The sequence below is a fragment of the Cyprinodon tularosa genome, unplaced genomic scaffold (genome assembly GCF_016077235.1).
Source record: "Cyprinodon tularosa strain WSP-4 unplaced genomic scaffold, ASM1607723v1 ctg462, whole genome shotgun sequence".
Taxonomy (NCBI): Eukaryota; Metazoa; Chordata; class Actinopteri; order Cyprinodontiformes; family Cyprinodontidae; genus Cyprinodon; species Cyprinodon tularosa.
Window position 1 is genome coordinate 437,108 of NW_024039188.1, and position 27,637 is coordinate 464,744.

The following is a 27,637-nucleotide window of genomic DNA, read 5'->3' on the forward strand; positions in this document are numbered from 1 at the left end:
TTAGAGTTGGACTGGAAATTAAAAGTATAACATTTTATTTATTCATGCATCTTTTTAAAATCAAACAAATGTAAAGTTGAATAATAATAAAAAACAAAGCAAATAAGCGTGTCTAGTTTCTTAAAACTGAATTAAAGTCAATAAAACCAGGAAAATAATTAGTAAAAATTATAATTTGGGGTTAAAAATGTTTACGTTTAATTCTCAACATTGTTTTTCTTCGGTTTGACTCAAAGAATTTTATCAGAAACCTTTAAGACTAAAATAAAACAAGGAGTTTTATATTTGATATTTGGGTTTTAAACCCAGAAAAGATGATTGATATTCATTGGATTTTTACATTGTGACGCAATTTATTTCACTTACAAACAACATGTACAGAAAGTTTTAATTATTATCTCTAGAGTTTGGGTTTTATTTATTTAAACACATTAAATATTTTCAATGAAAAAGAAAAAACCGATTCCTGCATAAAAATATAAATCTCAAAGGTAGTTTTTTAGTGTTCTGATAATAAAGATGTGTAACAGATCTCCGAAGCGTTCCTCCTGGATCACGGGGTTACCTGAGCAGGTGGGCAGCGGGAGCCGAACACGGTGCCGAAGTGTTCGATGAGGATCTCGGTGAAGACGTTGATGGGCGTCAGGGCGCTCAGGGAGATGGAGGCGTGGCGAGGCCAGACCAGATTCACGCCGAAGACGCACGCCAGGTTGGAGGCGCTCATCTTGTTGATGATGCTCTCCTGAGAAACCTGAAGGAACCCAAACACCGTTAAGCTCATAACCATTCAGCTTCATCAGACAAAAGTTTATTAATACTTGGATTTTTAAATGCATTGGCTTAAAAACATAATCTAGACATAGAACAAAGCAACATAAATACCCAAACCTTTAAATTTTAATAACCCTGGTTAGATAAACATTATAAAATCCAGCAGTTTAAATATTCATGATCAGTTTCAGCTCTTAAAAAGCTTTTTAAAATCTTATATCTTTATTAAATTAGACCAGAATGTTGAAAAAATCTCGACTTTTATAGCTTGGAATACATTTATAAATATATTTAAAACTGATCAAATGTAATTGAATATAAAGTTTCTGAGAGGAAGAGGATTAAAAAATTAAGGTTCAAATTATTGGTAAAAAACATAAAAGAAACATTAAATGATACAATATAAAAATAAAATATTTATAGAAAACACATGATACATAGGCTTAAAGTTAACTAAACTGATAAAATTGAATGTATTCTGTTGACTACCTTTAATTTTCTACAATATCTGCGGTTTAGTTTCCTTTAATCATCGATATGCCTTTTTTCTAATATCTGTGTGATCTCTCAGAACGACATTAACTCAGAAAACAATTTGTACGAATTAGCTGAAAGTTGATGCCATAAATGTTCTGATCTTATCTGAATCCATCAGCCTGCATATAAAAATCTACAGTTTATGTACCTTCGATTAATAATAATAATAATGGCAGATTTTCTTATAGTTTATTACGGTTCTCTCTGACAATCATTTGGATTATCCGTATCAGAGCATCTCTGGTTGATGCTGAAGCTGACCTTTCAGTAACAGGTTTTCAGTCAGTCAGACTCACCATGTGCAGAAAACAGACGAGGAACTTCAGCACGATGAAGTTGTGCTCAGGAAGGCTTTCCACCAGCTGTTTGCATCTGGACGCCCGCAGGCTGCTCTCCACATCTGGAAGGTTCATTCAGAGTCACTGAAATGCCGCCGGCTGAGAGCCTGAATCGGTCTGAGGAGCTTTACTCACTGAGGAGCTCCTGGACCTGGCCGTAGACTCTGTAGGTGAGGAGCGGCTCTGGAAGCTCTCTGAGGAACGTCTTCAGGATAACAGCGGGAACATGGACGTCCTGGTAATGGTCAAAGTTCACCGGCTTCCCTGAACAAAGATTTATATCAAACAAGAAATATGAACTGGTCTGCAACACAGACGCAGAACAGATTCCACCGTGTCTTTAACGCAGAACCAAAGCAACACGATTTAAAATACTAAATAACTTAAGATATTGGAGCGTTCCTACAACCCACAGGTTCATTTACAGATTATTGCCAAAAAGTAAAGAGTTTAGGAAAGTAACCTGTATGATCCAGTGAAGTGACTTCTGCTGGATCATAGAATGCAAAACCTAGTTTCCATGGTAACAGATGAATAACGATAGTTCAGGGGGTGAAATGGACGTACAGAGAAGTTCAAACTCCATCAACGCCTCCTTTCTCTGCAAATCTCACTATTCTAAACTTCCGCCATAAAATGGCGGAATGCAAACAAAGCAACGAGTTGACCTCAACTCTGGGATGTTGCCTTATTTGGTTCTGGCCTGGACTTTAGTCACGCTCCAAAATTAGGATACAGACCAACTAAGCGGTTATTTAAAGTGAGTGAGAGCGTGCAGGGATTACAATAATTCTTGCACAACGTGTGGATTAGATTAGAGGTTTGCACTCTAGTCGACCAAAATCCCGCACGATTTTGAAATTCCCCCTGGACATTTTTTTTAGGTCTGAAAAGTAGGACATGTCTGGGAAAAAGAGAACATCTGGTCCCCCTACCATATCAACAATCTGATGTTTCAGTGAGTGAGTGCTTGTTGCTATGATGAGTCTTTGCTCAGCAGCTTGGCTCGTTGTAAACCAACCAATCAGAGCACAGCTCATCTAAATATTCATGATCAAACCATAAAAGGAAGAAAACCTGTGGTTTCATTCTAGGGCTTTTAACCAGGCTGCATTAGGGCTCATAGAACAGCTAATATTCAGCCCAACCAATGTTACACACCCTATTAGAGACCTGAAGGACCAGATACCCTATAGAATCATTCTATCACCCTATTAGAGACCTGAAGGACCAGATACCCTATAGAATCATTCTATCACCCTATTAGAGACCTGAAGGACCAGATACCCTATAGAATCATTCTATCACCCTATTAGAGACCTGAAGGACCAGATACCCTATAGAATCATTCTATCACCCTATTAGAGACCTGAAGGACCAGATACCCTATAGAATCATTCTATCACCCTATTAGAGACCTGAAGGACCAGATACCCTATAGAATCATTCTATCGCCCTATTAGAGACCTGAAGGACCAGATACCCTATAGAATCATTCTATCGCCCTATTAGAGACCTGAAGGACCAGATACCCTATAGAATCATTCTATCACCCTATTAGAGACCTGAAGGACCAGATACCCTATAGAATCATTCTATCGCCCTATTAGAGACCTGAAGGACCAGATACCCTATAGAATCATTCTATCGCCCTATTAGAGACCTGAAGGACCAGATACCCTATAGAATCATTCTATCACCCTATTAGAGACCTGAAGGACCAGATACCCTATAGAACCATTCTATCGCCCTATTAGAGACCTGAAGGACCAGATACCCTATAGAATCATTCTATCACCCTATTAGAGACCTGAAGGACCAGATACCCTATAGAATCATTCTATCGCCCTATTAGAGACCTGAAGGACCAGATACCCTATAGAATCATTCTATCACCCTATTAGAGACCTGAAGGACCAGATACCCTATAGAACCATTCTATCGCCCTATTAGAGACCTGAAGGACCAGATACCCTATAGAACCATTCTATCACCCTATTAGAGACCTGAAGGACCAGATACCCTATAGAACCATTCTATCGCCCTATTAGAGACCTGAAGGACCAGATACCCGATAGAATCATTCTATCACCCTATTAGAGACCTGAAGGACCAGATACCCTATAGAATCATTCTATCACCCTATTAGAGACCTGAAGGGCCAGATACCCTATAGAACCCTTCTATCACCCTATTAGAGACCTGAAGGACCAGATACCCTATAGAATCATTCTATCACCCTATTAGAGACCTGAAGGACCAGATACCCTATAGAATCATTCTATCGCCCTATTAGAGACCTGAAGGACCAGATACCCTATAGAATCATTCTATCACCCTATTAGAGACCTGAAGGACCAGATACCCTATAGAACCCTTCTATCACCCTATTAGAGACCTGAAGGACCAGATACCCTATAGAACCCTTCTATCACCCTATTAGAGACCTGAAGGACCAGATACCCTATAGAATCATTCTATCACCCTATTAGAGACCTGAAGGACCAGATACCCTATAGAACCATTCTATCGCCCTATTAGAGACCTGAAGGACCAGATACCCTATAGAATCATTCTATCGCCCTATTAGAGACCTTAAGGACCAGATACCCGATAGAATCATTCTATCGCCCTATTAGAGACCTGAAGGACCAGATACCCGATAGAATCATTCTATCGCCCTATTCAGAGACCTGAAGGACCAGACACCCTATAGAATCATTCTATCACCCTATTAGAGACCTGAAGGACCAGATACCCTATAGAATCATTCTATCACCCTATTAGAGACCTGAAGGACCAGATACCCTATAGAATCATTCTATCGCCCTATTAGAGACCTGAAGGACCAGATACCCTATAGAATCATTCTATCGCCCTATTAGAGACCTGAAGGACCAGATACCCTATAGAATCATTCTATCGCCCTATTAGAGACCTGAAGGACCAGATACCCTATAGAATCATTCTATCGCCCTATTAGAGACCTGAAGGACCAGATACCCTATAGAATCATTCTATCACCCTATTAGAGACCTGAAGGACCAGATACCCTATAGAATCATTCTATCACCCTATTAGAGACCTGAAGGACCAGATACCCTATAGAATCATTCTATCACCCTATTAGAGACCTGAAGGACCAGATACCCTATAGAATCATTCTATCGCCCTATTCAGAGACCTGAAGGACCAGATACCCTATAGAATCATTCTATCACCCTATTAGAGACCTGAAGGACCAGATACCCTATAGAATCATTCTATCACCCTATTAGAGACCTGAAGGACCAGATACCCGATAGAATCATTCTATCACCCTATTAGAGACCTGAAGGACCAGATACCCGATAGAATCATTCTATCACCCTATTAGAGACCTGAAGGACCAGATACCCTATAGAATCATTCTATCGCCCTATTAGAGACCTGAAGGACCAGATACCCTATAGAATCATTCTATCGCCCTATTAGAGACCTGAAGGACCAGATACCCTATAGAATCATTCTATCGCCCTATTAGAGACCTGAAGGACCAGATACCCTATAGAATCATTCTATCGCCCTATTAGAGACCTGAAGGACCAGATACTAGGGGTGCACCGAGTTTTCTGGCCGATTTCTGATCACCGATCTATAAAAAGTCTGACCTGCCGATTCTGATTTTGGTTGATGCCGATTTTATACGTTTTTTTTGCTATAACCAACACTGTGTTACAAGATCGCAATTCACTTTCAATGTTACAATCTTTTCTTGAAAAACATGCCCTTGAACAATAGCCTTGAACCATTATAAACTTGTTCTAACTGAGGTAGAGCCTTGACATAGAAATGAATTAAATAATAAATATTAATTAAATAAAACAATTTTTTTACATTTCAAAAAACAAAACTTCAACAAAAGATCAGATTAGAGAACTGTTTTAAGGTTCTTACCAAAAATAAAGTGCACAGCAGTTTTTTGCTTTTACAAAATCACAAGGTTCAAGGTCCTTTGAGAAAATTCTAGCAACTTAAAAGAAACCCCCCCCATGCAGCAGCTTTGTGCCCATTTAAATGTATAAGCCATCTAAACAGTAACTTGCAAAATCTTACAATACAACATAATCAGGGGTAAGCTTTGATCTCAATTCAATTCAGTTTATTTTCAATTCAGTTTATTTATATAGCGCCAAATTCACAACACATGTCATCTCAAGGCACTTTACAGTTCAACCAGATCATACAGTCAAATCGATACAAAGTTTTCTATCTAAGGAAAACCAGTTGATTGCATTGACTCATTGACTCAAATACAATCCCCCACACTAAGCATGCTTGTAGCGACAGTGGAGAGGAAAAACTCCCTTTTAACAGGAAGAAACCTCCAGCAGAACCAGGCTCAGTGTGAGCGGCCATCTGCTGAGGCCCACTGGGGTTCAAGGAGACAGAAGCAGAGATACAAAAAGCAGCTGTAAAAGGCGGCCCCGTCCAGGAAACACACAGCCAGGCAGACGAGCTCCAAGGCAGCTCCCATGCCAGAGGACGAAGAGAGCACATCCATCTCAGTCTTATTGGAGTCACTTGAGCACTAGTGGAAGGTTTTTCTTGATGAATAAAAGCATTTCTGCTTTTTCACCACTCAGGCGACTTCTTTTCTCCTCTACTACCTCTAACTACCTCTAACTACATCCAGCCAAGCTAAACAGGTGTTCCCTTTCAATGCTGTGAATCGGGCAGAGATCGGTTTCCTCGTAGTAGCTTTGTTTTTTTTCATTGCTCATAAGAGCTAACAGCGGGCCACCGACGGACTCTTTTCTTCCGGTGGCTTTCGCTTTAGCCCTAGTTTGATCTTTTCAAATGCTGCATATTCAGTGACGTGGTGGTTTCTTAAATGGCGAATGAGGTTTGTAGTATTAAAGCTTTTGGAAGTTGTTCCACCCCGACTAATTTCGGCCTTAAATTGCGAGCTTTTCGTCTCCTTCTTTCCAAACCAACGACATAGCTGCTTGTTGTTGTTACAGTTCACTCGACCCGGTGGGCGGGTCTTTCAGTCAGCCGTCTCTAAGAGCAGAAAAAATATGGAATAGCAACTGATTTTAAGACACTCGCGGAGGTAGAAGATCGGTGGTTAAGATCGGTTTCATATGTAAATATCGGCCGATCACCAATAACCCTAAATCAAGGAAATCGGGGCCAATCGATCGGCCGGCTGATTTATCGGTGCACCCCTACCAGATACCCTATAGAATCATTCTATGACCATTTTAAAGAAAGTTCCCTCTAAGCTTTTAGAAAACAGCCCATGGGCTGCAGGAACTGAACCTTGCATGAAAATATCAAGTAAGTTCATGGAAAGGTTTCCAAAAACTACCCCAATAATTCCAACAAATAACCTGAAATATCCCGGAATGTAATTTAATAAAGAAATCTTAGTTTCCAGCAATAACTATCAGGAAAGTAAAATGTGAGTTCCAGGAACATTAGGATATGAATTTCAGAAAGTACTTAGAAGGTTCCAGAGAAGTAACCATTAAAGACAATTTCACCACCATTTTGAAAAGTGGTGTTTGCTATTTTTACTAAAGTAACCAATAAGATTCAGGAAATTTAAACTAAGAACGGATCCGTGCTTTCAGGAAGCCGAGTTCTACGACTCAACCTGATTTAAAACCAAGCGACTGATGGAGGGAGGAAGCGGCTCACCCAGATTGTAGAGTTTCTGGACATCCTTGATGATCTGAACACGAACCGAACGCCTGAAGATCCCTTCCGTCCTCAGACCTGAAACATCCAGCAGGTAGAAAGACGTTATTCCAGGTTAATTAAGCTTCAGCACCGTGACAGGCGGGGGCTCACCTTTCTCCTTCAGGTAGGCCACAGTCTGAACCATCACAGGAGGGATGAGCGCCTCACGGTTCTTCTCCCTGATGCTGCCAGAAAGCAGGTATTGATCCACAGCGCACTGATCTACATCCTTTAGCTGAACTAAAAGCAGCCACTCACTACTGCAGGCTGACGCCGAACTGCTGCGTGGGCAGAGGGGGGCGGGGAGGCGGCTTTTTCACAGAGGGAGGGGGCCCGCCCTTCTGGGCCGCTCGCAGCTTCTCGTCGTGCCTGCCATGATAAACACAGGTGATGAGCAACATGCTAACGGTAGAGGAGAGAGGAGGTGGAGAGGAGGAGCAGCTGCCTGAGGACGTCTGCGGGGATGAAGAGCTGCTCGTAGTTCAGGTGTTCCTGCAGCTCCGCCAGGTAGTTCACGTACGTCAGCTTCTGCCCGAACTTATGGCTGAGAAACAAAAGGGAGAAAATTTAAGAAAAACAGCCATCAAATAAAAGACTGACTTTAAATCTGCTGATTTTTAATCAGAACTCGTCCTAAAAACTTTTTTATTTCTATTATTTCATAGTAAATCGACCCAAACTATCTACTGACTTTTACTATAAAGTCGTCGTCTTCCTTCTTTTACAAAAATTATCAAACTAGTTTAAATATAAGAAGCATTACTGGTGAAAAAGTGACAAAATCGTCGTCTCTAAGATCACAAAATATTTCACTGATTCTTTTCAGTGAAACAGAAGTTTTGGATTTTTCATTTATTTATACTTTTTCTTTCCAACAACAAAAAAATCTGTTCATGTTCATTGTTCTGATTAAAATATTACATAATTAGTTAAGATGGTTAAAAATAGTCTAGATTATCCATTTGTTAATAAGCAGCAGATTATAAAGTATGGAAAAAATAAATAACATCACATCATAAAGTTTGGACACAGAGGAATTTAAATATTGAATAAAGTTAATAAAATAAAATCAACAGATAATTAATTCTCACTATTCATTCCAACTTGATGATTATCATTCAATCTGATTTATTCAGTTTATTCAGTTTTTGGAGTTAAAATGTTCTTAATAAAACACCATATACCTAAAAGATGATAAAAAAAAAAATAAAAACGACATACAAACCACATCAATTATTTGAAAATAAAATTTATTTCTCAAACTATTAGTAATGCTGAACAAAAATAGAAAATGTGAGTAGATTTTACTTTTTTGCCCTAAAACCTATTTTTTATTTTCACAATAATGTCCCTTTGATTCATTTCCTTATAAAAGCAAAAGTTTCTTTTTTGCATATTAAATACAAACTTCATCGTTAAGGCGTAGCTTTAGATTCTGCCAGTAAACATAAACAATCAGCTGCAGAATTAATTTACTGCCTCGATACATTGAGGGAAAAATAAACAATCTGGTTGTTTCAATAATACTTGAAGTATTAGCATTAGCATTAGCATGAGGAGATTATTACTGACGTTATTATTTCCGCTCAAATCAGAGATGGAGAAAGAAAAATGTATTTATGTCTAGTTTAGAATAAATTATGAGTTTTTTCTTAAATAGTCAGACAGAGAACAGACTTTAAAATCCTTCTGTTAGTCTAGAAATCACTGAATAGATCAGCAGCTCAATCCATAACAGATCTGTTATGTCAGCGCCGCAGACGGGCCAACGTTAGCCCTGGCCGCCGCAGACGGGCTAACGTTAGCCCTGGCTGCGATTAGCCTCACAGCTCCACTGGTTGCTGCGGTGCTCTCAACATCTGAACTTTTTTTCTAAATTACGCATTGAATCTTTAAATGTTTCATATAGAGACACTTAAAGGTATAATGTTCTCACCTTAAATGATCTTAAAACGTACTTTTATTGAACAGCAGCAACAGAAAAGAGAACTTTCATCTTTATACTCTGAGATGCGTAAGCTAACCTGGAAGCTGCTGCTGCCGCAGTGCATGCTGGGACAGCTGTCAGTCTGGAGAACGGACAAGTCTGCTCTGATGCATGCTGGGTAAAGAGGGAGGGGCGGGAAGAACATCCGGGGACTTTGTCTGTTCTCTGTCTTCTTGTTCTTGTGAACTGGAACAGTACTAGTGCTGAGGCTGATGACGTTTCACGAGGACACGAGAACGCACAAGTACACATTGAGAACCGGCCCTAGATCCAGCATCCTCTGTCCACCCAGAACTAGAACCAAACATGGAGAAGCAGCATCTATGCTCCACTGATCTGGAACAAACTCCCAGCAGACTGGAAAAGAGCTGAAAGCCTGAGATCTTAGAAGTCAGAGTTAGTTTAGAGCCGCTTTTACTGACGGAGTTAAACTGTTAACTGAGGCATCATTAGTTTAGGATTTTGACCAAACTGTTTTATTTTCTGCTCTACCTGTATTTTTTTTTTTATTCTGTTTTTTTCAAGGTCCAAATGTTTAACAAATGTTTTTGCTTTTACTTCCTTCTATTTTATAATCTAATTATTTATGTAAAGCACTGTGAATCGTCCATGTAATGAACGCTGCAGATTGGTAACGAACAGAACTAGATAGAAATAAAATCTGTTTCTACGGCTGGATTAAAGCTGAAGGAAACGTTCTGACCTGATCAGAGGTTTGAAGATGTTCCAGACGATCCGGATGAAGTTAGTAGGATGTACGACGTAGAGCTTCTTCAGGTTCTTCTTGTACCTGCAGGTGAAGCCTGATTAGAAGCTGTTCCTCATAAAACACCAAAAGGAAACTTTTTTTGTTCAATCTGTTTTGTTTAAACTCGACTCTTTCATTTCTTCTTCATCAGACATGTTTTATTTAACACTAGAACTCCCCACTGTCATTTTGATGGTCATGAGATTTTAAAGGGAAATATTTACATTAATCATATGTTGCTCATGTTAACTAACTTCTCCTGTTTCTATTTTACCTTCATTTCCACGTATATTTAAAAAAAAATAAAAACATAAAAAATAAATATGGTTAATTTCACCCCGATCTCCCACATCCGTCATTTTGACGGCTCTACTAGTTGATTTGTAAATTCTTCCAGCTGATTGCCATTGGTACCGTTGCCTAGGAACCAGTATCCTACCTAGAACTCTTTGGCTAATATGGAAAAATGGCTTCAGAAGAAATCTAACAGAGAAACAGGATTTAGAAATGAAAAGAGATTGATGATAGCGATTCGGGTGGAGAGGGAGAGACCGGCGAGGAGGACTGGGTTGGAGGCGGCTCAGATTCTGACAGCGAGTCCGAGGATGATCACCCACCCACGGGAAAACGCAGACGTACCAGTGACCCATAATATGGAAACTTTTGTTCAGTTTTAGAAAGCACTGCCCACACCTCAGCTGCTCCACTCAGCGGCCTAAAAGCAGAACCAGAGTCGACTATAATCACTCACAGGTCGGCCTGGATGTGTCCAGTGGGGGTTCTAGACTAAGCTTACCAGGGGGCAGGGGCGGATCTATAGGGGTGGCTACGGGAGCAATTGACTCCCCCGAAATCTGATTGGCTACCCCAACTGCCACCCCAGCTGATTGACGGCACCGCTAAAACAGTTGCACGTTTGAAGTCTTTGACTGCGATGTTCTTCCTGTACAGTAGATGGCGCAATGCAGCAAGCGCTATGCAGCCCCTTTCCAGTCGTGAATCTAGGGTGAAAGAAGAAGAACTAAAGCGGCTGTGGAGCCACCGAGTGCAACAAGCATAACATTAGTTAACAAACAACATTCTTTGGGAAAAGGCTGTGCGCTCTCGAGATGGATTTTATTCTCATTTGGACCGACTGACGCATATCGGTGAGTAGGCTGCACGACCACAGATTATATTCATAAAAGAAGCTCAATTTGATAAGTTCAGTCAATGAGGATCATCCTCTGTTCAATTGATGTCCGTTTCATAAATCAGAATGATAAGGAGAAGCCCTTGCTTTTCACGAAGGGTGGCTAGAAGCTAGTCTGGCTGTAAACAGACAGGTGGGTGATATTGATGCGTTTCAGTGTCAATTTCTGTGATTTCATGCCCATGTCTGCTGAAAATACTGCTGACGAGAACAGAAACTATTTCATTTTTTTTAATGTCCGTGTCTAGAACCTTCTGAATTATGAAACCAGCAATATCTTTGATCAGAACCGTTTGCCCATGTCATGAAGGGCATTACTAGTCGTAGATAATTCACGACCGATGTAGTTAGCCAGTAAAGTTATGGCAGGCTGAAACCTTAATTGAATGGATAGATTGCAGTCACTAGACATGTCTTATTGTTGTGTTCTGATATTTCTAGGCTGTAAAAATGTAGTCTGTATTCATTAATTTCCTTGTGCATCATTTTGGACACGAAATGTTGCATTTTGCTTTGATAAGTAATAAAACGTTTTTTTTTTCCGGTTGAGAATGAAAAGACAGGGAGGCACGATTTATAACTACTTTAAGAGAAACAGATCAGGCTTAGAGCAGATCAGCAGCCCCGGCAGCCCTCATCCTGGGACTAGTCAGGAAAGTCCGGCAGAATCCAGCCTGTCATCATCGCCAGGTTTGAACATACAGAAGCAGTCACATGTTCAGTTATTTTAAATTATATTTAACATTATTTCAGATGTTCAGTTCAGTCATTTTAAGTTATGTTAAACATTATTATGAATGTTGGTTATTGTTGTATGTTCAGTTTTAGACAATGGTTGTTGATTTTGATCATACTGTTAAATAAATATTTTTCTACTATGTAGGTGTGAGAGTGGACCAAGACGATGACAGGTCCCAACCTGGAACCATTACCGAGGAGTGTCAGGCACAACACAGCCCACCATCATCAGGTCAGAGCAAGTCAGAAATGCCAAGTTCAGTCAGTACATTAACATTATTTATTTATATTATTTTCATTGTTAATATTGTTTCACAATATAGTTCCTTCTGAGGAAGGCTCTGAGGCTTCTGAGCAGGACGACGACCCAGACCCAGAGCAACCAGAGCCTGAAGATGTGCTTCCCTGATTGTAGTAGGGAAAACAGTTTGTATGCTGGGTGAGTGGGATCTTTGATCTGTGTTTCTGTTATCAGAGAGTTGAAGAATGTACCATATTCATTTTGTGCATAAATAAACTACAAATTGTACTCAAAATTGCAACTTTTGTCTGCTTAGTATGTGGCTACTTAAATATGATTGCAAATTACTGCTTACAAGGTTTATATAAGAAAGGTCAATAAGCCTTAATTAACTTGTAAATTATGCACCAAAGATAACCACAGACTAGTTGGCTTTCATCTGTAGCCCCTGGAAGTTTGATGTTGAAAGAAGTGTGTGTGTGTGTGTGTACATATAGAGTATAACACAAGAATGATAAGTCATTACTCATGACATGTCAAAGAAGAACATAAGACAGGACCAACATCTGTAAGTCCATGTAGAAATAAATGATAGTGAATAATAATTTAAACTTGACATGAACAGGTATACAGCACTCGATTGCTTACAGACGGTTGGTGTTTTCTGCTGCGACATTAACGCTAGTGCATAAACTTTGTTATTTTTAAGTATAAACCATTGCCCCCCTAAAATACACTCGGCCACCCCCTTGCTACCCCAAGGATAAAAGTCTAGATCCGCCACTGCCAGGGGGGGCAGGGGGGGTAGTTTTTTTAATGGGGAAACAGATCAAAAATTATGATGATAAAAACCTGCTCATATCTAAATAAGACTGTAATCACCATAGATATTCTCATAATAAAAAGTATATAAATCTGAAGATCTAAGATTGTCTTGCTGTCCATTCTGTGAATGGATATAATGATCCAACTTTTCTAGTATGACACAGCAAAAAAATCATCTAAAATGTAAAAACTTCTTGAAATGAGCAGGTAAATAAAATGATTGCTAAAGAAAATTTTATCTTTCCCTGAAAAATAAGATAATTACATACAAACTACTTGGAAATAATATGGATTTTTTTTTTTTTTTTTTTTATTGAAATCATCATCTTGAGTAAATTGTCTTAGCTACTCATTCAAGTTGAGGCAAAATGCACCCTTTTCTATAAAATAGTCATATGTTATGTTTTTGTTGTGTATGTTTCAAGTTAAGGGGCCAGGATCAGTTCTCCTGGGGCACTGGCCCCCGTTGGCCCCTGCCTAGAACTGCCTATGGATGAGTTGGATCAGATCATTAGTAGGGGTGCCAATAATAATCGTTTTGTATCGATGCATCGATGCGTCCAGAAGAGAATTGATTCATGTTTTTTTTTCCTCCGGTCTATTTTTATCCATTTGCTCCTGGGCGTAATTCTCCTCCCGTGCTGCGATGGCGCTAAACCTATTTTGCCCTCCTACCTGGTTATACTCTTACAGCAGTGTGTTGCAGTGAGCTTGATGCAGACATTTTTGATTTATGCTCAATATTGAAGCGTGGTCTGAGCTACACGCTGTGGGTCTAGATACGGCCGAGGCGGCGAGGAAGTGGGGGCGAGTTTAGTCCGACGACGGAGGGACATGAGGGCCAAAAAGAGCGGAGATCCAGGTGGAAAAAGGGTCCCAGCGTTCTCGCGCACCTCGCTCTGCTAGCGGGTCAAACTTCACGAGTTGTTTTACGCAATTTCGGTCATTAAAAACAAAACAAGCCGGCCTCCTGTCTGCGGCGCTGTCTGCGGTCAGCTACAATCTGGGAGAGGAGCAGCGGAGCGTCTGTGGAGGGGGCGGAGTCTGGAGCCGAGGTATTGCATTGCACTCATTGCACTGATATTGTGCAGTATTTTTTGATGCAAAGCCTTTCAGAATCAATAACGCAGGGGGATTATTATTTTTCAGTGAATGAGGTTTTAATAGGAATAGATGGAGTAAAACTTTTCTACTTCTGTTATTTGCTGTTGTTTCTAAAATAAAAAAAATGCATAACGATATTACAGCTTTCATTGATTTATTTCAAATTTGAAACATTGTCTAGCCTGTAAGGTAAAAAAAAATAATTAACCAATTAATCATATCATGGTTTATTCTTAAGTATCGAAAATAATTGAATCGTTGGGTCAGGAAATCGATAATGAATCGAATCGCCATGATGGATGTGATTTACACCCCGAATGATTAGAAAGGATTCTGTAAAAGCTCCAAGCGGAGGCGGCCTGTGGCTGAACTTTACGATCTCCTGGACATAGCAGCTATGAACGCGTTGGTTTAGTTCAGCAGCTGTTTGAACGTCACCGTCTGACGCAGAGATTTTATCCAGATGCGCTCCGCAGGTTATTAACCCCTGACTGCTGAAGAGTCGCTTTGACGAGGCAAAGAAAACAGCGCAGGAGCGTCACGCTGCACAAAAATATGACGTTTGTAATAAAGTGAAAAGGTATTCAGGTGTAATTAATCAGTTACTGTAAATAAAATTATAATTTCAAACTTTTAACCTGTGTAGTAAAAGAGTCTTATTTTACCGATTAATTTTTTAAATAAAAATTTAGACCACAAATAATAATAGCACACAATGCAGCCTTTAAAAAATATATATTAGACCTGTTTTAAGGTTCACATATCCATAATAAGTTTATATCGAACACTAGAATCATTTCAGTTGATGACATCATCACTACTCATGAGTTCCATTGGGGAAAATGTCACCATTCAAACTGAGGGCCGGTCAGATTCTAGTGTTAAGGAGACTTTAAAACACATTCCTGATTCCTGTAGTGACATCACAGGGCTGCAGAACCCCCTGTGGTTAATGATTAGCAGCTTTGAAATGTTTCCCTTCAGCCTCTTTAAAGCTTTAAACTATAGTCTGGAGATTCCTGACGGAGCAGATCAGGTTTCTAAGGGTTTCAGGGTCTGTTATACATTTAGAGATTTTAATTTCAAGCTCCCATTATGGGGAATTTCCTGCAGGTCACCTACTTCCGGTCGAACTCGCTGTAGGCCTCACGCAGCCACTTGAGAGACGGCTTGTTGCTGCTCCTCAGGCCGTAGTGGAAATAAACCAGAATGTAGTCCATCTCCACGTACTGGTCCAGTGTGAACTTCAGGTATCTGCAGGAGGAAAGCGGTGAAAACCATCAGGAGGGGAAGAGCTTTGTTAACATTCTGCAGGTCCTGTCTGGGGCTTACTCTAGGAGGCGGCGGTGGTTCAGCTGGTGCGACGGCGGGAGGCAGCAGCTGCTGAAGACAATCAGCTTCCTGCCATAGTTATCGTCTCCTGCAGGAGGAGGCCGCAGCTTCAGGTTAGTAAACAGGAGCGGCGACCAATGATACCAACATCAACTACTTCAAAATCTCCACAACTGAATAAGAAGATAATCCATTAAATTAGAACATCCGTCAGTCTGATCAGTGTTAATCCATTACTAGTTCCAATTAAAGCAGTAATTAATGTCTGTCATGCAGCAGGAAACAGGAAAACCAGAGAAACATTGGAACAAGGGTTTGGTTGGAAAAAGAAAATATGTCTGATAATTACTGTTTTTTTAAAACAGCTTTTTTCCCTCTTTAAAAAAAAGAACAAATGAGGAAATCTTTGAGATCCAAATACCGCTTATTTTTTCTTTTACATTCATATTTTTCCCATTTGTAGTATAATTATTGATAATAGAGACAACAGGGTTTATACAGGAATGAATAACTCTAATTTAATGCTTTTTAATTTTCTTTTATTGCTCTTAGAAATAATTTTACTGCCATCAACAAGTACAAGTAGAATCCTCGTTTCCAGACACTTTTGTCAAAGTTTCCATTTTCTAGTTTTTTCTCCACCTTCAGCTTCTTATCCGAACATACGCTTTACCGTAAACCAGAAGCAGTTCTGCCCAAACAAGCAGAACCAGTTATATCTGATATAATAGAAGAAACTAAGAATATAGTAAGAAATTGTTTTTATAAACATCTTTTTTTTATTAAAGCATTTTAAATGCCACAATAATAACATTTAATTAATTTTAATGCCAATTAAGGCCTTAATTAAAAAAAAATAATAATAATTTAATGACTTTTAATGATTTTTTTAATGACCCACGGAAACCCTAGACAATCTCATGAATCAAGTTAGTTTGGTTAACTGTTTTATTTCTACTTCAAAGTTTATGATAATATTGAAATATGAACAGTGGGGATATAAATAAATAATCAAACTATAAGAATTTGAGGACTAATAGTTAATCAGAGTAAAATAGGCGCCATCAGATTAATTGATAACGTCCAATTATAAGGAATTTCTTAATTGTTGTAGTGTTAGAACCATCCACTAGAGGGTGCTGCTGCTCATTCATGCAGAGCCTGACTGATATTTGCCAGAATGCTACAGCGGAGGCATTTTTGGATTATTCTATTCAAATCTTTCAATAATAAATGCTCTAAAATTAAATCGGTTTGTGTCTTCAATCTTGGGATTTGTTTATAGTAATAAATAATTTTATTTTCTGGGAATTAAACATTTAAAAATAAAGGGAAAACAAAAAGTAAGTGCAGTCGCTGACCTGAAACCTGGACGATTCCATGGCGAGCGACATCATAGTAGGGATGGGATGGATCAGGGCTGAACGTGCTGCTGGGACCATCAGGGACGCTCTGCTGCTGCAGCTCCTCATCCTCATCTTCCTCTTTCTGCAGCTCTGAAATGACAGCAAAGAGTTAATATTAGAAACAATTATCCAACCCTGTGATGACTGCATGCAACAGATAAAAGCAGGAGGAAATACGCCCCCACCCCCCCACCCACTGTTTAGTAACTGACGTTCTTATCTTTTACCAGAAACAACAGTGAGAATGAGGGAAAGAGCAGCTTGGAGCAGAGCCAGCAGACTGGGAGGAAACTCTCTGTAATCCTGTTTCAGCTGTTTGTCTGCAGCTCAGGGGGAAGCTTGTTACAAACATTTGGCTCCGATAAGGAAGAGGAAATTATTTGCTCACAGAGAGCTGCCGAAAAAAGCTTTACTTCGACACAGACAATGTAGGAACCAGATATGGAGCTGTAAAGCTGGAACTGATCTGCAGAACAGCTCTAATAAATCAGCTAAACAGATCTGGACTTAAATGATGAGAGTTTGGGTGAAGAAGGAGGAAATCTGTGGATTTCCTGTTAAAATTTAATCACGTCGCTGCATTAAGTGAGGTCTATAGATTTTCCACTCTTTCCCGCTGAATAAAACTTTATTTATCTGTTTAAGAACATTTAGGTAGAGCCGGAGATCTGAACCCTGAGCTTTCTCAGATAGATTCATATTTTCTTTAAAAACACAAAAACAAATGGAAATGGGAGTCCCTCACAACTCTAACCAGGAGGAAGTTCACAAAAAGTTTTTTCCTATAAATTTTCCCCATAATCAGCACCATTATAAAGCCATTCCACACCATGATGCGGCCACCACCATGCTTTACAGCTGCACAAACTAACCTAAAGGCTAAAACAGCTTTTCAGACTTCAAGAAATATGATTAATAACCTGTCCAATAAATAACAGATAATCTAAATGATTTAAAAATACCAGAAAACAATATTGAAATGTTTAGAAATGAACAAACACAGTATATATAGTGAGGAAGGCTTTTTCCTTCAGATGGAGCTTCATCAATCTGACCGTTTATATTGAACCAAGTGAACCCAGACATTTAAATGTTGAAGATAAAAACAATAAAAACAAACAGAAGGTGTCTTGACTCTTTTAAAACATGCAACTTTTACACATATTAGCAGTATTCTAATGCTACCTACGTCAAAGGGTGTAACTTAGCGATAAAAATAAGTGGGGGCGCTCTAAGGGTGGGGGCTGCTGGACCTACAGCTACTCAACCTGAACGCTTTCTATAGGGTTTACATTTTCCAAAAATGAGCTCAAACATTTATTTATTGGAAGCTTTCCTATTGTTGAGAACACAAGAGAACCACAGAACACTGATATTTATAGTTACAGACAGATCCCTGCCTTTTAGGGTCGTCAAACGTATCGATACTTAAAAAGGTATCGATACTAAAACATTGTATCCGAATACGATACTCTTTTTCACAAGTATTGACGCCAGCCACAGCTAGCTATACAAGACCAACGTCACGTTAATGATCATAAACTACATAAATAAATCAGGCAAGTAATATGTCCATCTTACGTTAATTGAGAATAAATTTACATAAATGTTGGTGACTGGAAAGTGCTCTTCAAGTCACAGAAATGAAGCAGAGAGAAGTAAACCTGCGTCCAAACTAGGGATGCACGATATTGGGATTTTGGCCGATATCCGATATGCCGATATTTTAAAACTCATGTAGCCGATAACCGATATCGATACCGATGTTAAAGCTGGACAAAAATAAGTAGTCATTGAAAATAGCAGTTTTGTTATCCATTTCTGACACTTTGAAAAATAATAAACTCAAATATATTTTCATATGCTGATATCAAATAGATTTTTAAAAACGCGGTGTCGATCTATTTTACTCTCAAAATCTCGTGAAATTTCATCGTTCTGTTACAAACTCTCGTGATATTTTGCAAATTCTTGTGAGATTTTGTTAGTAAAATAGATCGATACCGCGTCAATATATCAACATATAAAAATATGGCAACATTGGTGAATTTTCGGGGGATTTCGTAGCATAACGATGACATATAGCAATATTTCATTAGTAAAAGAGATTGATATGGTGTTTTTAAATGGCAATATATCAGCATAGGAAGATATTGGGATATTTTAATGGATCAATATTTTTTCCCTCGTCTTTAGAAGTTTTTAAGTCTGTAAAAAAGAAGTTTTTGAGGAAGAAGAAGAAGTAGTATTTTTTTTTTTTTTTTTTAGACTTTAGAAACTCAGAAGCTGATCAAATATCGGGTTAAATATCGGTGGGGTGGCCGATGTCCGATATTCAGTTTTAAGGCCGATACCAATAGGGGGCCGATTATATCCTGCATCCCTAGTCCAAACACCATCAAACACAGCCGACTATGTTTGACCAACAATGGAAAAATGATGCCAAGTCCCCAGAAGCTATGAAAATAAACAGAATAAACAGCTATGAAAATAAAAGCAAGTTCAGGCCAGTGCTACCACCAGTGGCACCTAGAGTCATTCATCTAGAGTGCAGAATAGAGGGAAATGCACTTTCTGAACCCTGTGTGATTGAATAATTTTGTGCACTTTTCAGTTTCAGATTTTTTTGGAATAGATGCAGCTGCTTAGAATACAGCAATTATTTTAGTTTGCTCACTGGTTAGTGTCATTGTTATGTGTGTAAAGCAGAGACAAGGGAAGAACACTTTAGTTAATTTTTTTTAATCAAGCTTGCTTGATATTGTGCACAGCATAAAACCTCTAAATATTGTTCTCATTGTTTATTGTATTTATTTTTTGTATTTTATTTATTAGTAAAAATATTTCTTTGTTTTTATCCTCGTGGTATCGAAAATCGAATATTTTCCCAAGTATCGGTATGGAGTTGAAAATGTTAGTATCGGGAAAACCCTACTGCCTTTAGTGCTTTAATTATAAAGGGCTAAAAAACAATGGATAAAAAATGACGAATAACAGCAGATATCTGATGCCAACATCAATAGATCCTGCATCCCTAGAATGGACACAACTTCACTTCCTTTCATCCATCCATCCATCATTCCATCCTTCCATGGCTTCCCTTTCAGCTGCATCAGTGATTGTCCTCCTTCACAAGCAGCAAATCAAATATAGAAATTTGTCCCATTTATCATTGAGAGCCAAAGTCTATATATTGAAACTTATATTTTAAAAGTCATTTACACACTGATTTGTATTATTTGTGCTTTAATTCTTGCAGGTTTCTAATATTTTAGTTTTAATTCTGTGTCCTGTGAGTCTGGCTGACTCTGGGTTGCTGCACAGCTATTTAAAAAAAGACAAAAAGATATGTTAAATTTTATTATAGCATTTTTTCTTTAAACATGGGGATATATTTTATTGCATGTTGCATATCCTAATAAATCTGTTTCCCCTTTAAATCAGCAGCTGTCCCTAATTGTGTCTCTGTTCTGCTTTAAATCAGATTGATGAACCAGTGTACCGATATAATGATGCCAGAGAAAATCATTTTCAGGATCTCTAGAAGCTCTGCAGTCTGAAAACAACAGATCTGTGTTCATTTAGTCTGTAACTCTGACTAATGGTCCTGAGAAGCCCAGCTTTTAAACTCATAAATGTACAATCTGTTGTAATTTTTAGCTGAAAAAACTCCGTATTTGTAACAAATTGATTTTTCTGTGGCATCTCTAATTTTTTTTAACCAACCGGTCTCCTAAATTTCACCTAAACATATATGAAAGTAGCTGCCGGTTAAAATTCACTGAGTGCTGCTGTGTTTCTCCTCCACGTAGCGGCTCTGTACGCAGTGAATAGTGACCCCAAAATAATATTACGTCCCAAAGCGACAGATCACATGATATTTCACCCAGAGGAGGGATTCTAAAGCAGCGGGAGAGCGAGGAAAAAAACACGGAGTGAAAACGCTCTGAACACAGACAGCTGCATCCAACCCCAGTTACTGTTGGCTGAAGGAAATCAGTGGAAATTATTGGTGGGGGCTGTCCCCTCCACTCCTTCAGAAAGTTACGGCACTGCCCACATCATCATTCAGCCAACTCTGTGCTAAACATTTCCGTTCATGGATGTCAAAGCTGAAACACAACCAGGTCAACTAAAAGGATTTGTATTTTTAACCCTATTGTTAAAAACGTGATCTTAATATGGTAAGATGTAAAGAAATTCACAAAAGAATCAGTTTTACTATTAGAGTTTACTCCAATATGGGAAAACAGGATTTTACTCCTGGAAGAGCAGATTGTATTTAAACAATGGGCCACAAAAGGAATCTGTTAGCTCTACGCCTGCCGAAGACACAGACGTCCATCCCCGTGAACACTGGGACGCAACTCAATGGGAAAGGAAAGGATTCTGATTTCAACCGTTGCGTATATTAGCTGCGACATATGAATCAAGATGCTATGACCGAAAACCTTTGATTGACAGATGAACGTTGATAAATGATTGGCCGAATTTAGGTGTTCAGGCTGACGTAGAACTACCGTATTTTCACGACTATAAGGCGCACTTAAACGTCTTTTTTTTCCTCAAAATGTGCGGTGCGCCCTTTGGTGCGGTGCGCCTTATGTGTGTTGTAACTGCGACTTTTGAGACCACCTCAGAGAGGAGATGATGAAAGAGTGGCTGAATGTAAGGAGACCAGGTGTTTTTTTTCCACTCATCACCATCGCTGTTAATATGTAACTCCATGCGTGCCCATCTCACAGCTGATGTGAAAAACATGGGGAAACAAATTAACGCTGTGCTCGCTGTTCAACCGCTCGACATCGGTGTGAACCGGACCCAGCAGGTGCAGCAGAAGCAGCGAGTTTACATGCAAAGTCAATGGTTGACGCGCGTATAGGTGCAGCAAAAGGTCCTGCAGCGCGTTTTGAGCAGCAGGAGCGTTTAAGCATCTGACGCACCGCCAACGCGCTGCTGCTGCTCGAGATGGAAAAATTGAAGTTTTGCTGCTGGACGCGCCGCATCAACCAATCAGAGAAGCTGATCTGGGAGCTGACAGCGAGACAGACAGCGCTCTGATGACATATGATATTAACGCAAATGGAAAAGGCTGGATGGATGAGGAGATGATGAAAGCGTAGCTGAGGGAGGTGTATGTGAGGAGACCAGGTGCTTTTTTCCACGCATCACCATCGCTGCGTGCCCATCTCACAGCCGATGTGAAAAAAAAGGTGAATCAAATGAACGCTGTGCTCGCCGTTATCCCGGGGGTCTGACAAAGGAGCTTCAACCGCTCGACATCGGTGTGAAGCGGCCGTTCAAAGTAAGGCTGCGAGCGGCGTGGGAGCGATGGATGACAGACGGAGACCACAGTTTCAGGATAAGTGGAAGGCAGCGCCGGGCAAGTTACGCCACCGTTTGCGGATGGATTGTAGATGCTTGGACTAACGTGTCTGCTGGCTCTGTTGTTCAAGCTTTTGCAAAAGCCGGCATTATTTCTGAGGAGCCGCGCTGCACGGAAAGTGACTGACAGCGAAGAAGGGGAAATTGGCATGTGATTTAGCGCAGCTGTTTTATTCAGAAACAGAGGATGAGGACTTTGATGGGTTCGATTAATACTTTGTAATAAATACTTGAATAAAGCACAATCATACTCAGTTTTGCTCCCGCTCTATTTTTCTACCTGAAAACTTAATTCAACAGCAGCCTCTGGGCGGGTCTCCTCCTCTTCACCGCGGCGGCTGGCAGGTGTTTTTTCATCTAAATAATCTAAATCTTGCAGCTATATTTGCTGTGATCAGTGGGAATAAAGTAGTTTTATTATGTTTTTAAGTGAGAAAGTCCACCTGAAAACTTAATAATTGCAGTCAGTTCATCCAGATTATCTATTTCTGTCGGAGCCGCTCAGACCCCCACATACCAGCGGTACACCGACAGTAAATCCCTTCAACAGCAGCCTCACCGCGGCTGCTGGCAGGTGTTTTTCATCTAAATAATTTAAACTGCAGGCACCAGGATACCGGTAATAAAAGCGAACATATTCCGTCGGCAGGTTTCAGGATTTTAGGTTAATTTAGGAGTGATCACAGCGCTGTGTCATCTGCCATGTGTCTGTCTCACGGCCAGCTCCCAGGTTTGATTAATACTTTGTAATAAATACATGAATAAAGCACAGTCATACTCAGTTTTGCCCCCCGCTGTATTTTTAAATACGCAGTAGAGGTATTTAAAGGTAGTAGAGGACATGTACCTGTATATAAAAAACGCGCCCTATAGTCCGGTGCGCCTTATGTGTGTGTTAAATACAGAAATGGGACACATAACTGAGACTGCGCCTTTTAGTACGGTGCGCCTTATGGTCGTGAAAATACGGTAACTGGCCTGCAGAAGATAACGGAAAAACATAGATTTAAAGACAGGATTTTTTTTTTAAATAGAAATTTTCTAACTTTTGGGACAATATCATCTGATAAAGAGAATATTCATATACATGTTTAAGCCAGAATGATTTGACATTTAAATATGATTTCCCTACAACTAAGGTTACTGCAATACAAATGATTATTATAAATCTATATAACACCAGTCAATTTAAATCACTACAATCCTAATAAAGCAGATATATGCAATAAATGTTTAGTTGAAAAAGGGGATTTGTTTCATTGGATCTGAGAATGCAGGAAAATTCAAAACTTTTGGAGAGCAATAAAAAATACTGTAGAACATCTTGTCTCAAAGGATATTGCACTAGATCTTTTTTTTTATTTTAAGATTGTATCCAAAAAAGACTTTGTTTACCAAATGTGAACAATTATTTATTGAAACTTGTCTAATACAAGCTAAAAGACAGGTATCAAACAATGGATCAGGCAAATGCTGGAGACTTTACCTCTGGAACATAACATATCTCCAAAAAAGGGAAAAGCTAATTAAAACATTGGGAAACACTTCTGGAAATTTGTTGAAGGAGTCGACTTCTCAAACGTCTCAAAACGAAAAAAGCCAGATAAAGAAAAGATTAATGTTGGACCTAAAGGTTAAACAAGGGCAATGGACTATTATATTCTATATCCTCAAAGAAATATATGCAGATATTTGCCTAAGATGACGTTTGTTGATTGTATTGGTTATATGGCAGATATATCTGTACAAAAAAAAAAAGAAATAAAATAAAAGTATTGTTGGGGGGAAAAAAAATATCTATATTTTAGTGCTTCTTGGCCTGTGGTGGATTATTAATCTTAAACAGTAAACTCAACATATGTAGAGATTTAAAACAAACAATCCCAGAGAATCCCAACTTATCTTCTCTGATGATGAAAACCAGTGGCGGATCTAGGGGGGGGCTCCTTGGGCCACAGCCCCGGATGTTTCCCTAAGAGCCTCAACCAAGAGTAAAATAAGCAGTACTGGAATTCACCAGATGGTGGCAGCATGCACAGGAAAGCAGCCTGTAGCATTCCCATGCAGAAGAAGAAGTTGTCACCTCTAGCTGTTGCTAAACAGACTGATGTTTTTTGTCCCGGTGTTAAATGAAGTTCCCCTCATGTCGGGAGCGCATTGAAGCCAGAGAGGCAGACATGGTGGATGGGATCATTTTCACGGCGTTTCGGATCAATTTCTCGCTAAAAACAACTCCTATAATCATTTTAACATCCAGTTTAATCAGCAGCTGTTGTTTATAAAATTGTTAAATGAATAAATAAATAGATGAGATCCTTTTTAATCTGTTTTTTTTTTATGCCAATAGAATCTGTTTTTTCCAACTTCTCCCACTTAAGATAAAATAAAATAAAAGTCAGTCACCAAACACAGCTTCCCAACACATAGTGAGTATTTATAATATTTCATTGCTGATATAAGAGGATGGAAACTGGCTGATAGCAGGACACAGAAATTAAGAGTTCCTGAAAAGATGAGAGTAAACTTTCTGTTAAATCCTGTTCTAATCTATCACAGATTACTGGATTAAGAAAATTTCTAGTATACGACATGATATCACAAATAACAGTTTTTGAGAATTTGGAAACAGCTGCTCTTTATTTTGTTCAGCTGCCTGAAATAATCTGTTCCTCCTCTATAACATGGGATTAAATTAATTCACCTGCAAGTCTTTAACTGTGTTTATTTCTCTCTTCATCAACAACAAACTCTGGATTAGGTCACAATTAATCATTATTTGCTAAAGTTATGAGAGGAGAATCATATATTTTAGCCACCTGATATAATCCGTTCCTCCTTTGATGATCTTTATGACATATACTTTCTATTTAAATGTTTATCTAAGAATCTACCAATATTCCAAAAAAAAAAAAAGTTCAGAAAAAGTTGAGAATTTAAATTATATCTCATAAAAATTAAACCAACAGTCATATTTATTTTAATTATTTTAGATTTCAAAATGTAAAAAAAAAAAATTTTCAAACATAATATAGAAAAATAACAGTTTCAAAATTTACAGGATTTCTTTATTTTTTTTCCCATATGATGGGGGCAAAAAAATTATATCAGGTGGCTAAAATATATGATTCTCCTCTCATAACTTTAGCAAATAATGATCAAATGTCACCAAATCCACAGAGTTGGTTGTTGATGAAGAGAGAAATAAACCAGAGGTGGAAAGAGTAATAAAATATTGAGTAAAGGTATCTTTACTTTGCCTAAATTTTACTCAGAGTAAAAGTAAAATTACCCATCTCAAAATTTGCTCAAGTAAAAGTACAAAATTACTTCATTTAAAATGTAATTTGAGTAAAAGTTACTTAGTTACTTTGAGTTATTTAATGCAAAAAAAGGATGAGTCATGAAGGGAATTGAGCACAAGGTGTTTTAAGGGATTTCAAGGCGTATTTCAGTGGAAATCCACACTGCAAACGATCAGCTGGGCTTAAGAACATACTTCCTCACAGCAGAAGGACAGTCACAACCTGAACCATAAAGTGCAAACAATGTTCAATCCTACTGTCCAACAGACACCATGATAGGAATAAAGAAATTTAAACTACGTTTTAAAGTTTTCAAAATGCACACAAAATTAAAACCCAAAAGATCCCAGAAATCAAACTAAAACGCATCAGGATGCCGCTGTTATTAACAAGCTCCTCATTTAATGATTTTAACTGACACTAGTTTTTACATCAATTGCTTACATGTTTGCATTGTGTAAATAAAGTGCTGTTAAAAGTCAAAAGTCTTCTTCTATTTTTTAATGGCGATTAAGTGTCGGTTCCGTGACGCAGGGGTTTACATTTCCGGCCATATTTAATTTTTTCATCATCAGTATTTTTTATTTTTTAACTCAGCAACGTGAGGGGTTTTAAATGTAGCGAAGTAAAACTACTTAGGTTAAAATTTACTCGAGTAAAAGTAAAAATTACATATTTCAAAAACTACTCAGAAAATGACAAATTACTCATAAAAAGTACTCCATTACAGTAACTTGAGTAAATGTAATTCATTCCTTTCCACCCCTGGAAAAACACAGTTAAAGACTTGCAGGTGAATTCATTTCTCCCCATGTTATGGAGGAGGATAGAATCTATACTAGAAATGTACTTAATCCAGTAATCTGTCATATTTTACATTAGAACGGGTTTTACCAGAAAGTCTTCAGTCTCATCTTCACCCTCAGGGCCCCTGGTGCCCTAGATCCGCCCCTGGTGAAAGCATGATAATTATCCAGACTTTACTCACCTATTTCTGCGAGCTGCTCCAGATTTGATGACTCAGTCATTCCTTCAAGCAAAAGAGAAACAAAACTTAAACTTCGTATAATTCTGACTAATAAAGAGCTAAACTGAACTTTTATCCGCGTTAAAAAGCCACTAAATGTTTAAAAGTAGTCAGAATGAAGGGAAAACACGTCGCTGCTTGTCAGCAGGTAAAACACGCAGCGGGCGAATCATGCGTGGAACACCTGGCCTGCCTCATTAACGCCTTCAAGCCCATTTTAGCGGATAAACTGTTAATATTTTAACAACAATAACATCCAGGGGTTAAATGAAGCCGTTGCTGTACCTGTGAAGAGCTTTTAATCCCACTTTAATCTCCAGACAGGAAACTAAGGAGCAGAAACTCCAGCAGGTTTTTTTCTCCCAAACTTCCTCCAAAGTGGCTGCAGCGGTCTGCGCATGCGCAGAACGGCTCCAGCACAATCCTTCATGAAAGCAATAAAATAACAAAAACACACAATTAATGAAATTATTGCAATAAAAGGTGGAAATAAGGAAATATATTCCGATTAAATCAGGTTTAGAGAAAAATTTAATTAATGAGCGTAATTAAAAAATAATGATTTAAAAAAAGATTAAACTATTCATATATGCCAGAAAAGCATTACTATTCAAATCGACACAGTAAAAAATTAACACTTAAAAATCTAAGTTGAAATGAAAAACTTATGAAAGATGAGATCAAACTTATTCAGAAAATTATCATAAGAACTAAAAGTAAAAAAAAAACTGCTGTACAAATTTATTAACACGCAAAAATGATAATAAACACTGGGGGGGGGGGGGGGGGGGGGGGGGGTGAGATAAACAAAATTACAAAACATGGAACAAGCGTTGGAAATTTCATTAAAATTTAAATAATGATATAAAAAAAAATATTTAAAGATTTTTTTATTTATGTAAAAAGGGATGAGTAAAAGAGAATTTATAATTATAAAGTTAAGTATAATAAAATATGAAAAGATCAATATCATGGAA

At 38.5% G+C, this 27,637-nt stretch overlaps 1 protein-coding gene across 1 annotated transcript; it reads right to left on the minus strand.

Moving 5' to 3' along the window:
• Window positions 1–182: 182 nt before the first annotated feature.
• Window positions 183–27,071, minus strand: LOC119793875 (rho GTPase-activating protein 8-like). The gene is made up of 13 exons (XM_038301159.1): window positions 26,946–27,071; window positions 26,622–26,663; window positions 16,902–17,036; window positions 15,541–15,628; window positions 15,331–15,462; window positions 10,064–10,150; window positions 7,819–7,917; window positions 7,632–7,742; window positions 7,485–7,558; window positions 7,332–7,409; window positions 1,782–1,910; window positions 1,605–1,708; window positions 183–751 (listed from the first exon to the last, which is right to left on the minus strand). Exons 2-13 carry the CDS (start codon window positions 26,659–26,661, stop codon window positions 554–556), a joined length of 1,275 nt encoding a protein of 424 aa, XP_038157087.1. The 5' UTR covers window positions 26,662–26,663; window positions 26,946–27,071; the 3' UTR covers window positions 183–553.
• Between the last annotated feature and the right edge of the window lie 566 nt (window positions 27,072–27,637).